Raw genomic sequence first — 13908 nt, 5'->3', positions numbered from 1 at the left:
TTTTTTTCGCTTTTCAGCTTCAGAAACGTCGCTGACGCTTCGCTGACCGATTCCGTGGCCCTTTGTTAGCGGCCGCAGAAGTTTTCCACTTATGCTTGTACATGAGATCGCCGCGCAGCCGCAAAGCCTTGAAAAAGCTTTGCGAAGCGTAGCGAGCCACCTTTGCCTCAGGGGCGATGGAAATCAAATCTTGAATTGGAAGAGAACCACAAGAAGATCCGAGTTCAAAAGTGTAGGGGTTGTAAATCACCAAACCACCGAATCACCACCTGCCCTCAACGTCTGACCCAATCACAATCGAACAACTCTGTGATCCCATCTAGTAGCTCACGATCACGTACTGCAACATCAAAAATCCCTTCTAGAATGTCCAAACCCTTTGTGCAGGAGGAAGACTCAGAAACCGAATCGGAAACTGAATCAGAAATCAAGCTGGAACCTGATGATTCATCATCTGGTTCCGATACCGACAATCAATGCGAAGAAGACAATGAGTGTCCGTTTTGTGATGATCTGCTCCCTGGCAAACCCTCGCAAAAGCTGCTTGACATGAAGCAGACTCTCTTGCAAATGCTAAACAAAAGTCGAGGACCCTTGCACGTAAGCGAATTGTTTTGTAAGCTACTCGAAAATAACAAACTAATAGATGTGAAGTTCTCCTCACTCCCCGCAGTTCTCGCAGACGGCTGAGTTCTGTCACTTGCATCAGGCCGAATGCGAGACTATTCCACTGGGTGTTGCCAAAGGTTGGCCAACCATCATTGATTTTGACACCTTAGAAAAGTTGGTAATTTCAATTTCAATATATAAATCGATAAATTACCATAAAAAATTGACTCACTCAACCTGTTGGTTCTACAGCCGGATTGAGCAAAATGCAGATGTTCTGCGCAACATAGTCAACCGAGTTGAATCATCTTCTTATCTAGAGGACGCAAAGAATAAGGGTAAGAGTGGTGGAAGTCGCAGCATGGGGAGTGATATGGCCAACTTTGAGGTTGAACAACCTGGATAGTGAGTGTCTCCTTACTCTTTGCTTCTCAGCATTATATCTGACTTTATCACTCTCAGAAATTCAAACAAATATATTGTATGTAGAAAATTCGATTTCTTATCAAAAAAAAATGGAAACCTTCATGATTCAAAAACACAAAGAAGGTAAACTAGGTTTAAATTTCTTTGCTATTTAACCTATATTCCTAAAACCCAAACAAACAAACCAAACCATATTAAAAATCAAATGAGAAGAAATTGTTATCAACCAATAGTGTTGTACCACAAAAAATATAAATCAAATTCAATCATTGTTTCTGGAAGGATAATAATCCATAAATCAAATGGAAGTTTTTCATGCAAACAATCATTTCATTCAAGGTTACCAACACACATTATCAAACCAAATCAAACTACCCAAAAACCAAGACCAAGTGGTAAATGAAAGTGTAGATTCATGAAACAGATTACCAACCCCACTTGATCAACTCAAATCCAATCCCATAACTAATCAAACTCTGCAGATCCTCAAACCAACTAAAGCAACATAAAATTGTACTTTGGGCTACAAGAACCCCTCAGCACTCCTGTAAAACCTTTATCAAAACCACCCCATAGTGGTTAGAGAACAAGACCAGTCTCATCAAAGTATTCAAATGATCTATTGTAGTCTAATTTTGTGGTTTATGGCAGTAGAAAGAAATTTCCAAGGGGAGGAAGACAGATTGAGGTTGGGAGATTAAGATTGAGGAGATTCAGAAGCAGATGAGGGCAATGGATCTATAGAAATGTTTTTTTTTCTGTTTTCCAGGGATTGTATTGAGGTTTTTGTGAAGTGTGTTGAGTGTGAGAAAAGTGTGCAAGGCAAACTCAGGGGTTTTCTTAGAAAAGTACTCTTTTTCCTTGTCTCAAAAAATGATCATAGCTTCTTGGGACATTTAGACCCAACTCATAAATCCAGTTTCCAAGCTTATGATGATCAATTGATGATGATTGGAAAAGTATGGTGAACAAACCAAATATGAAATCTATCCTATGTGCAAGACCCTTGATTGGATCACATACACTACATGGATATGATGAAGAAGACTCAGATCAAAATCCTTGCAAGTTTGTTTTCTATTGATAGCTGTAGTGTACTGATGGACTACTGGTTCCTTATAAGAGACATTGGAATGGGACTGAAGTGGATAGCCCTTTCTTTATGATGATGAATTTCAAATACAGTTTCCTTTTTGCTTTGTCATCTCATTTGACCATAAAGGTTCAGAAATATCAGAAGTGATATCTATCCATTTGTCTCTCTTCTTGGTTGTACTTATTGAACCAGTTGTATCTTTCATGGACCCATTGATTAAAGGCTTGATGATCACTTTGAAGTGTTCCACCAAATCTATCCTTGCTTGTTAGGTTCTTTTGAAGATTGTAGATAGATTTCACCTATAATTTCGTAGTACTTACTATCTCGAAACTAGAGCTTGCGCGGGCAAGCCCGCCTTCGGCTTCAAAGGTGGCCTGTACAACCAAAACCCTAACTTGAGATTTTGGCCTCAACTTAAGTGTAAGCATGCAAGGCAAAATAAATGCAGGCCAAAATTTCTAAGTCAAACTTGATCTGAGGTATTCACAACATATAACATAATTTAGTATTACATTTTTCTACATGCAACAACATTCAATAAAATTAATTATTAGGACCATGACACCTTAAACTTTGATTATCCACAATAAATTTACAGCATACGCGCCATATGTCCAGTTATAATGAATTAATTTGAGGTTGATATGAGGGCTGTATGACAATGACTTCGGGTTCCCCAATTGCCGGAATCAAGATGCTGATGTAAGCCGGAGTTTCCCAATCCTCCAACGTTATCGTTCTATCATGTTGTTTAGGAGCAGATTCACCTTCCGACTCTGTTAGACTCATATTAGCAATGTTCCCATATTATATAGCAAAGATCCGGACTCTCACCCTCAAGATATAAAAGAATATACTGCGCAATCATCCAATCAGGCACTGAATGGGCTTGAACGTTGAGATTCTTCCACCGCACAAACCCGAATCCTCTGACAAAAGCGTTCCTATAATCGCATCGGATTACCATTTTGGAATTGTAAGAAGACAACAAGACGGCAATTCGAACTTTATTTGGATGTGTTGATGTATGACAGGAAGTAACCAGTTTGGTTTGAAGCAAAATAAAATCTCAATATCTATTAGCTTTTGTACTTTATTTTAATATCAACACAGAGACGAAAGTTTGGCAATGTTGAAAAATGAGCTTCAATACCGCCTCCTTTTATGCTGAGACGGACCACGATTGTCACACTCCATTTACCTTCTCAAAATGCGAACCTCGACTCACTTCCTCAAAGGCTTACATCACTTGCCGTTCGCGGAAGACGCTGTGTGAACATAAATGGCAAGGCTCGGCAACACCTACCTTCCAATTTGGTTAATACTACGCCTTTTTCAAGTAACCTACAATGACCGACAATGTTTTGGCAAGGGCGCGGTTCATGATATAATTACCTGATTTGAATATTCATTTTTCCGGATTCATCAACTGGAATGAACGTACGCAATGTCTTCCGCCACGATTCTTATAAACTATACTTGAGTTATCGGCATAAACTCAATTGAATGTGGTTTACGAGTTTTATGGCCTAGTACATAGACTTGCTTAAATTGTCAATACTCAAATTAATATTTATGGCATATGTTCATTTTATGCGAAACAAATGCAGAGAATCAATGCCCCGCTTCAAGCTCAAAAATAGGACAGCAGTCAAAGACAATTAGCATTCGACGGAGAAACCGCATATGGCATAACCTCAAAACTTAAGATTTTTGTACCAATTGCATATCAGCGCACGGGAAAAACATTATGGGGTATATTAGGACAGGCGCTGAGTTGAAGCTCAGCACCTGCATAAAGCATTCATAGTCTAAACCTCCTTTGCTTTATTCCATCGAGCACACAATTTTCTCTATTCGACAAATCAATCTCATCTATAAATCGAGCACATATCAAATAAGGCGTCACCTTCAGTCTAAGCATAGGATGGATGCCACACAAACCCTCGATTCAACCTTTGTCCCTGGTTTTGGGATAGTAAACTGGATGACAGTCGCCATGACTGAGGACCAAATCGAAGTTGAACTTCTAGGCCATTTGCTTGTAGACTTCATCCGAGGTAAATTTTCCGTTTCTTATGTTGAGACAAAGTCTAACCTTGATCCTCTTTAGAATCTCGCGGTAAACCTAGGCCCATATACCGAACTGGACGGCTCACCAATGAATCGACTGGAAAGAATTATACGTTCAGCATTGGTCTGCGACACCGGACTTTCCCTGAGATTAGGATATGTCAAATCTAAACTCTTCCAATCATATCCGCTCCGTTGCATTTCATTCTATCCAATGTCGTACATGTACTCAATCAGATGTACACCATGCGTTGTCTTGAACAGCTATGTTACACTTGAGGGCTCGGCTCTTGGTTCACCACAAAGCCTTTTTTCATTTTCTCATGTGACCACTGTCGTAACTATTGAACACCGCCAAAAGAAAAATTTTCATTGAGTTTCGATGGGTACTATCGTAAATTTCTTGTATTGAAGGAACTTGAAGTTTTATGTTTCATCACATTCTAAAAATGAGTTTATGTACTAAAAAGATGGCCTAATGATCGATGGATCATAGGCCTCATGTGGAATGCATGTCACTGTATACATGCATAATTACCATTTTGAGTATACGCCAGGGGAATTTCCTATGCATGAATCTGAATCTCTAATGCGTTATCGCACAGAAACATGAATGGCAGGTTGATGTGTCAGCGGTAAGGGACCATCGCAATTCAAAGGTTTTTCAATTCAAAGGACATATTTCAGACTGAAGCCAATTTGTCAAAAATTTCAGTTATCAAAGATCAAACAATTGACGCTTGATTTTGATAATTGAATAACATAACTCAAACATAGTCAAAGTACCACCCTCATTTTATAACCAGATATCTCTTTGTACAATTTCAAGAATCATGATTCCCAATAGCAATCGTCCACCTTCACCCACCGTTAAGGATACTGCTACGGAGGTGGTGAAACACATCATGGAACAATTTGAAAATTGTAAGGTATCTGTTCGATTTCTGTGATATAAAAGCATACTCACGTTCAAAACAGGTACAGAAGGCAAAAACCAATTTATCAATGAGGACGGACGTACGACAAATGTTCACCTGTTCGATAATCTAATCTATTGTGTCATTAACGCTGGAACCGAGGAGGAACGTTGCATATTTACTTGTCTTTGATTTACCAACTTTCGTCTATACGCCAGTGGTAAGTGGGTTTCAAAGAATGTCTCATTTTTAATCTCAACTCATGAAACGCACTCTCTCCAAAGAAGAACTATGTAAGCTGGTAATTAATGACGATGCGGCAAATGTGCACCCGCCCCTAACCACGGAAAGCGTCACCATAGCGGATGAGAGGGCTTTGAAACGGGGTGACATATACCGGTTGTTACATAGGATGAATCGCACATGAGATCTGAATATTGAATTTCTCAATACTTCAGCCGATGTCAAAATGAAGTGTCCTTTTGTTTTCAATTCAATATAACCTATTTCACTCTCCTACTTCTTATTTTACCGCACCAAGCTATTTATGTAGTGTTGCCGAATGTCAAAATGGATATCATCTTACGAACTACTTGTCCTCATGGTATTCTTAAGACCTGTTATGCATTTGACCAATCAATTAAGCGATGAGAAAACATTTGAAGTTGGTGTCAACACCATAGGTTAATACAGCCTAATACTGAATTGGAAGGTGCAAAAAAACATCAACTTAATCCACTCTTGAAGGACATAGTGCCGATCGCCAGTGACATATTAGTTGTCACCGGCCGGGACATTAAAACAGGTCTCATAAATAAATCACACTTATAGGAAGTTACATAACCAATTTTGTTAATGATATCTTTCAGGTTTTCATACATATTTACGCTCAAATCCCAGTAGACATAATCAATCTAAGGCAAAGAGACCGCATTCTGAGGCCTATAAATGGCAGCCAATCATCAGCTTTGGGTGGCGGGTTTATTCGACCTTGATGCTGACGTAAGCCAATGCCTCTATCCTCATTAAGCAACTGCTGACATATAATAAATAGGATAACTTTGATCAAAATGGGGCTCGAATAGTCAAGTATATGACCACCTTAGTGTCTTATAGACCTAATACGGGCCACCAAGAGATAGTCATTGATGTTGTTCCTCCAGCTTCACACGACAATTTCACAGTGGAGAACGGCATTCATATATTAGCTGGGAAGTTGATTGACAACAACCTTCAAGGAACTCATCTATTTTGTCAACGATGGGACTCGTTGGCCACCTGCACTCTTTACATGTCTTATCAGAACCTCGTCAACGTAGTTCAGGCCATAGGAACAGGAAACATTACCTCTGTTGAATTCAATCAACAAATACCTGAAATTGCAACATCTCTCATTGTACGACACCGATCATATGACTCAATTGTACGTTTGTATTGGGTCTATGTGTGTGATACTGAGACTAACAAATAGAGCACAGTGTTTAAACTATGTTACCTTTGAAGTAGAATATATGTTCAAGAGAGATTTAGCTGAAAGTTTGGGGGCCGATGAATCATTCATCGGCACTGAGATCAACATAATTGGTCAAATGGTGGGCAGGAATAATCTGAGTGGGAGGTGGAGTATAATGGTGAGCTCCTTTGACAAATTTGTCGAGGCAAATTCTTATATATTTAATTGAAACTTGCATTTATACACATAGGCGACCGAATACAATGTTGGAGGCCAATAATTTTGGGCGCATGAGGAACTTTCATGGAAGAATAGATAAGTCAACATATTGAAATTTAAGGCGTTAAATTTTAGTATATGACGAGTTTAGGCATTGGTATCAGGGAACACCTCTACGTCGTATCAGAAATAGAGGAACGTGGACATGTCCTAATTTTATTTGGCAAAGACTGTTTAAATGTGCATAAAGAAATTGAAATCACACATTGGTACAAATATCAATTTCACTGAAAGCAGCAATTGAAAAGTCTCAGTATCAGATCGCTAGTCCAACTGAGGACAATTCACAACTATGAAACAACTTACATTAATTAATTGCACCTTTTCTGAAGAAGCGATTTAGAGACCACATTGGTCGTACTTTTTTTGCCAATGCCAGATACAATTGCCATATGAATGTTGTCCAAAGTCGTGCATCTAGACAGAGCTACGTACAATTGTCCATGTGAAAACACAGGGGCCGACAGGTACACACCCACTTTTTCGATGCTCTGTCCTTGCGACTTGTTAATAGTGAGACAGAAAGCGGTGGTGACTGGAAATTGGATTCTTGAAAATGGAATAGGATGGTCTAGATCTCCATGATGAATCATTTTCATCCGGGGAATTGCGACAACATCACCCTGGTTGGGACCAGTAATGACCATACATTTGAGGACGTATTTCAACGGTTCCATGATCACTAATCTGGTGCCGTTGCAAAGACCAGTGCCGAGGTTCAAATTACGCAATACCATAATCGGTTGCCCTTTCTTAAGTGTCATTGAATGATCAGGAAACCCAGGAAAATCAATGGCGTTAAGGCATTCCACGGCTACCGGTTCCGAGTAACTCTCATGCATTTCATCAACTGAGATGCAAATTTCCGCCTCACTTCGCAGTGTTGAGACAATTAGCTCGTTAATCGAATTCACGGTCGAATTCAATGGCGTGATCAATAACCTCTCCTTATAATAACTGGCCACGCTATCCCAATCTTCAGGTTCAAGAACTTTGTTAATGTCGTCATAAATCCAATTTATCAACAAATGAGGCATAAGCATGTAATTAGCCAAGACTTCGCAATCTACAAATTCAATGTCGATCACTTGTGAGTTCTTTTCTTGAAGTTTCCCTTCCCCCAACCTTAATATCCATTGGCTAAAGTCGAGAGTTTTTTTTTCATCTTGAGAGAGAGCTTTCAACCGCAAGTTCTCCGTCAGTTCGAACTCCGTGACGAACCGCCACAGCTTCGATGACACAAGGCAAGCGTCACGTTGATCCCAAAGAGTGCCATGCTTCACTATAGGTAGTGTTTGGCGAAAATCTCCTGAGAAAATAACACTTTTCCCTCCAAAAGGCTCCTTGTTTCTCAAGATGTTCTGGAGTGCTCTATCGACCGCTTCAACGTCGTGTCTATGTTGCATAGATATCTTGTCCCATATAATAATCAGAGCATTAATAATGGCTTTACTCTTGGAATCAGCTCCAGTGAGATCACATGAGGTAACCTCGTCGACTATAAGCGGGATGCTGAAGGTCGAATGTGCTGTTTTGCCGTTTTTGAGAAGAATCGCCGCAACACCTGATGAAGCCGCCGCGACAGGGACTAAACCTTGGCCGTAGAAATAATGAAGGACAGTATTGAGAGTGTAAGTCTTCCCCGTCCCTCCGGGCCCGTCGAGAAAGGAGATAATTTGTCGGTTATGGAGGTGAGAGTCCATTACGTGTTCCAGGAACATCTGTTGCTTGAAGTTTAAAGAAGGTAAGCGCTTATTGAATTCGGAGAGGCTGAGCAATTGGCCAGTCAAGATGGGAACCTCCGCAGAATAATGAGATAGAAGTTCATTATCCATTGAAGAAACTAATTCAGGATCAAATCCAATTGTTTTAACAGTCTTGCCCATTTCAATCAAAATTTCGTCCAAACATTTAAGAGCATACGCATACTTGATATCATCATCTATGGGAGAATTAAATCCAATGCTAGTCAGGGTTCCTTGTACATCCTCAGCAAAGAAAGTTTTAAATTTAAGCCATAATGAGTCAGGGGATGCTACATCGGAATAAACTAAAATTAAACCTAAGAGTTGCCTCATCTGATTGGCAGATGCCCACAGCGAAGCTTCTTGAAGTGCATTTTCATGATCACGATTGGATGCTAATAGTCCAAGCTTGTCTGCTGCTTCCCTGTATGTTGGATAAACGGTTCCTTTGACAGTTCGGATGTCTGAAAATGACTTGGCCCCTTTGACATTGCACAGCAATAAGCGGAGGTAATACTTTTCGCCATCGGTAACATTGGCAAAGTGAATGCGACCAATTCCAGAAGCCTTCGCAGGGTCAATTTGAGGTACAAACTTTTTATTTTCCCACTTAAAATATTTAACAATGTCGACGTATAAGGTATCTCTTGCTTTTTTACCTCCAATTCCAGTTGCATCTTCATCGCAGAGCCTAAAATACTCTGTCAAAGTAGATCTTGGCGGAGCACCCACTTCCATTCGGTGTTGCGCTTCATCTTCGTCCATAAAATAAATATATTGAGCTCCTTCCAGGTGTAACATCAGTCTGACAACAAAAGGCGAACGGCTGTTCATAGCAAATTGAAACAGCCGAAATGCAGCTACGTAGGAAGAAAAGTTAGCAAGTTGGAATATGGTGTGTATGATCAATGATGAGAACCAACCTTCGGGCGCACTAATCCAGCAATACTCTTCAAATTCAAGGATCTCGTCGATCAGGTCATCATTGGGTGTTCCTCTCCGTTTCTGGGATAGGCAAAAGATTCAGCATAAATAACAATATCTGCATAAGCAATATGACTTACATTAATCTCGATTTGGACTCGAGTCCTATCGTGTCCTTTTGTTAAGTATTTATACAGGTAACGAACAGGCCTAGTACCCAGCGGTATTTCAACGTTGATATGGCATTCAAACATCATAAGTAAATACTTATTATAAGGCACAACATGAGCATTTGTGAATTTGGAGCCTCCTTTCTGGAAGACTCTACCGTCGTCAGGTCTATAATAATCGTAATATTGATTGTCGGATATTGCAGTTTCCGTTGAGAAAGACTTAGGAAAATTCGATGTGCATTTCCCGTCTACCCAACATGGCAATTTTTTACATGGACCATGGAGCATATGTGTAGTCACTAAGTTGTACAGTCGAGGTTCGTTCTTTTTGTCAGGTAAAACGGCAGTTACCAAACAGTCAACTTGGGCCGGAGTTTTAGGACGGGATGTTTCCTCAAGAATACATAGTATGTGGGCGTGAGGTAAGCCTCTCTTCTGAAATTCCACTACCATTAAATGAGAGATAACAACTCCCAATCTCATGTTGGTTTTTAATTCGGTAATCAATTTGTCCAGTTTGAGTTTGAAGACTCTGGCGACAATGTCCGGTCGATCTTGAGCGGTCTCACCATATTTCAATTCGTTCTGAATTTCATCCCAATCGGGATTGGTCGTCATTGTAATAAACAGCGATGGATTCCCTAAGTCTCGAACCAAGGCCATCGCATCGTGATAAAGTTGATTCATATGACGTGGGCCGGGCAGAAAGGAGGAAGGAAGAATGATCTGGCGGCCGGTTGGATTAAGATTTTCATTGTAAGCTTCTTTCAGCCCCTTGTAAGAATCAGCATGAATGGTCTTTTGATTAGCACGAATCCATCTAGTGTTGTTCCTTTTGACACATAAATACAAATCTACAATAACATGCTGAGTCAGGCGTCGTCCGTGGATGAAAGGCGAAAATAGATTTTCCCGCTCGAATAGAAGCCAGGCCGCCCATTGAAGTTCTGATACATTGTAATCTTCTCGCTTACCTGCAAAGAGCACATGTGTAAGTTGCGGAATAGGTAGGAAGACACAAATGTTCAACTGACAATTTTTATTCGTTCCTTTTGTCGGGGAAACAAACATCCTGTCCCATTGCTGTGAAGCAAAGGGCAACATCAAAGGATATCTGACGCTGAGGAAACCAGAGTGAAGGTCGGTCATATGTTCAAGTTTGCCGTCTTTGTGACGCAGTATAACATCTCTTGGGTTACAATCAATTTCTCCGGTTCCTCATATCAAAGCCGCTACATCTGATGGTCTAGGCTTATTGTAAGTTTTCATCTCGCGTTTACCAGGAGGCAGAGACTTTAAGATAACTTGAGTGGTATCATCCGAATTGATAATTTCTGCATTATCCTTCAAGAAAACAGCGATAGGATTAAACTTATTCACAATATCTTGAAGACGTTTTAGTAGATTGATGTTGATGTCTTTTTTCTTCTTCGTCGCCTGACTTTGCCGCATCTTGACTTCTTCCTCAGCTCCATCCCCTACAATGAATATTTGCGCAAAACATGGATTATTTGGATCTTGAGGTAACAATGAGCCTAAGTTATGATGCAGTTGACGATGAACTCGGAAGCAATAAGTCCCTTTTTGGCCTGCGACGGAATTGTCCACGTGAGACCCAAGAGATGCGAAAGAAACCAGATTGTTATAGACAGAAAGATCCTTATGAAAGTCAATTGAATCTGTAATTCACGTCAGGTCAAAGTGCGCTTTGTCAGAAGCCATCGGCAAAACACAAACCTGGGTCGATTCCAGTGTACAATCCCATCAGTTCTTCCGGTAACGTTGAGCCTTCAAAGTACGCCAAGGGGATAGTGACGTCCCCTTGCTTACAACAGTTAGAAAAAACATTGCTTTTTCGCGCGGTCTCGTAATTTGTTCTCTCTTGCGGCCAACGTAGTGCACCACAATGCTGACATGCCATATTCGCCGGGCCTAGGTTGTAAGGAAGTTGTCCTTGGAATTTATCCAATAATATAGACTCCATATTTTGATCAACGGATTCGGCCGCAAGGTCTTTGCCGTCTTGACCCATAATAGAGAGTTAGAGTGCGAGAAACTGCAGCGTAAGAGAATAGAAGGATGTAAAGTCTAGTATTTCGCAACGGCGTGAGAACCGAGAGAAACGATAATAATGAACAGGTTTACGAATAGTGACGACCCCCGTCTATGTAGGCGGTGAATAAACCAGCTTATATCAAGTCACAAAGATCTATAACACGATCTACTTCTTCTGTATTTAAAGTAGGGATCTCAAGTACAGAGCTGTATATGCGCTTTTAAAACGGTTGCAGATGCAGGAACATAGAACAAACATGGCTTCATTGCATGACACATGATATAGAGATAAATAAACAATCTCAATTCACTGGCGAGGGGCCAAATTTCACTTTCAGGATTTTTCCAGAGGATCAGAGTTAATAGGAGCACTAATGGAAGTGGATGGATTTCACGTATACGTCACATTGAATAAGAAACAATGAATTAATTTGAGCTGACGTCGACAACTCGAAAAAGGGAACAATCACCGTATGTTCAGACATTGAGTACAAATGAATAAAGTCCTAAATTCAAAAAAAATTGGAAAAGAGATGTAGATAACATGTTGGCTCTACACTTAATGGCATGAAGCCGCAACGGGAGTATCTGACTAAGGATTGAAGTACAAAGATTTTGGGAAATGACATAAGTCTTATATGTGTGAAGTGAAACATGCGCACAGAGAAAGAGTCGCAATTGATCACACATCTTGATCAGAACTGTTGCCCCTAACTCTCTTAACAGGGCTACGTGCTGAAGGGGGCTTTGAAGTGGCCTTTCCTTTTCCTTTTCCAATAATTGACTCATCTTCAGGGACAGTGGTGCTAGGCGCAATTGAGGAAGAAGAAGCGAGGGGCTGAGATGATTCACTCTCTGGGAATATCCTGGAAGCAATACACAATGAGTTGAATAACAAAGGAAAGACATATTTGTGACTGACATCTTAGCACGCGCCCGGCCTCGAGGCGTCGATCGTGAAGAGCTCCCTTTGACAGGGGTCGATGAAACAACAGTTTCCGAACCTGAGGTTACACTCACGCCAGTCAACTGAACAAATGTCAGCAAGAGTCGAGGAGGAAAAGGTTATGAAAAGAATTACCTGCACTATCCACATTTGTTTCTCTTCGTTGCGGCCTACAATATGTCCGGTGAACATCATCTCACGTCCCACAGTCATTAACGGCTGCAACTTCTCCATCAACTTGGACCACATGGCGCGGTATTCAACTTCAAAAGTAACTTGAAGACCAACCTAAATTTCAATTACATTTTAGCTACACAACAAAATCTTAGGTAGATGATTTGGTGTTAAACTTACATCAGGATTATAATCAGAGTGCTTAACAATTAAAAACACATTCTCTTTTCCAGGCTCAATGGGTACTGAAGTCCGTGTGGAAATGAAACCGAGTCCAGTAACACTTACCCCATTAGCAAGGTTGCACTCCAAGTTTTTAGATGTATTTGCGAGTAATTGAAAGTCAGGCTCGTAGTAAAATTTTTGAATATCTTTGTTGTTTAATGCTAATAGTCTTCTCTTGAGGTAATATACACCATCTACATCTAAAATAATATCTGTTCCTCCATAAGCTACACACGTTATGACCCATTCGACTGATTCGCTGGCGTCATTACGGGTGACAATTGTGGTGTGCGAATGACGCAATCCGTACATACCCGCCACTTTGGGTCCAACCTGTCGAATTGAAGAAGTAAGTTAAGGTGTGGAAGTATAGAAATTGAGAAATGGGCGTTACATTCTCAAAAACATCAAATAAGCATGAAACGATGAATGGATGATTGCGCCTTTTTGGAGCATTATTAGATGAACTTTTGTAAGCTCGGTTTGGAGATTTGAGAGGAGACACAGAATTGCTCGTCATCTGAAATAACAGGAGGTAAAAGTCTGAATTAGGAGAGACGATGAAGATTGAAGGATATATGGTAGGATGATTTAATGGGACTGCAGAGGGACTAACTGTATTTGACCAGTAGTAAAAAGAAAAAGTTTTGTTTATAGTTTGATCGATCCAAGGTCGGGCAACGGTCTGAGCCGGTGAAACAAGGAACGAAGAGATAAGAATGCGATGGTATAATGGAAAAAGATAAGTGGGTTTTAATGCTCAACTGAATGGAATGGGCCTCAATTCGAAGAGACTCTGAGGAGAGATGG

At 40.4% G+C, this 13908-nt stretch overlaps 3 protein-coding genes across 3 annotated transcripts; 1 reads left to right on the top strand and 2 right to left on the bottom strand.

Moving 5' to 3' along the window:
- Positions 1-6072: 6072 nt before the first annotated feature.
- Positions 6073-6857, top strand: MELLADRAFT_70125 (uncharacterized protein; the record flags this gene model as incomplete). The annotated part of the gene is made up of 4 exons (XM_007419438.1): positions 6073-6126; positions 6179-6547; positions 6603-6755; positions 6828-6857. 4 exons carry the CDS (start codon positions 6073-6075, stop codon positions 6855-6857), a joined length of 606 nt encoding a protein of 201 aa, XP_007419500.1.
- Positions 6858-10916: 4059 nt separating this feature from the next.
- MELLADRAFT_70124 (uncharacterized protein) lies at positions 10917-11730 on the bottom strand (the record flags this gene model as incomplete). Its single annotated transcript, XM_007419437.1, has 2 exons — positions 10917-11377; positions 11436-11730. 2 exons carry the CDS (start codon positions 11728-11730, stop codon positions 10917-10919), a joined length of 756 nt encoding a protein of 251 aa, XP_007419499.1.
- Positions 11731-12435: 705 nt separating this feature from the next.
- Positions 12436-13618, bottom strand: MELLADRAFT_114494 (uncharacterized protein; the record flags this gene model as incomplete). The annotated part of the gene is made up of 5 exons (XM_007419436.1): positions 12436-12619; positions 12676-12782; positions 12835-12987; positions 13054-13431; positions 13493-13618. The coding sequence occupies 5 exons, from the start codon at positions 13616-13618 to the stop codon at positions 12436-12438; spliced, it is 948 nt and encodes a 315-aa protein (XP_007419498.1).
- Positions 13619-13908: the final 290 nt, after the last annotated feature.

Source organism: Melampsora larici-populina (assembly GCF_000204055.1).
Source record: "Melampsora larici-populina 98AG31 unplaced genomic scaffold MELLAscaffold_192, whole genome shotgun sequence".
In the NCBI taxonomy this organism is placed as follows: Eukaryota; Fungi; Basidiomycota; class Pucciniomycetes; order Pucciniales; family Melampsoraceae; genus Melampsora; species Melampsora laricis-populina.
This window is presented reverse-complemented; position numbering and strand designations above follow the sequence as displayed.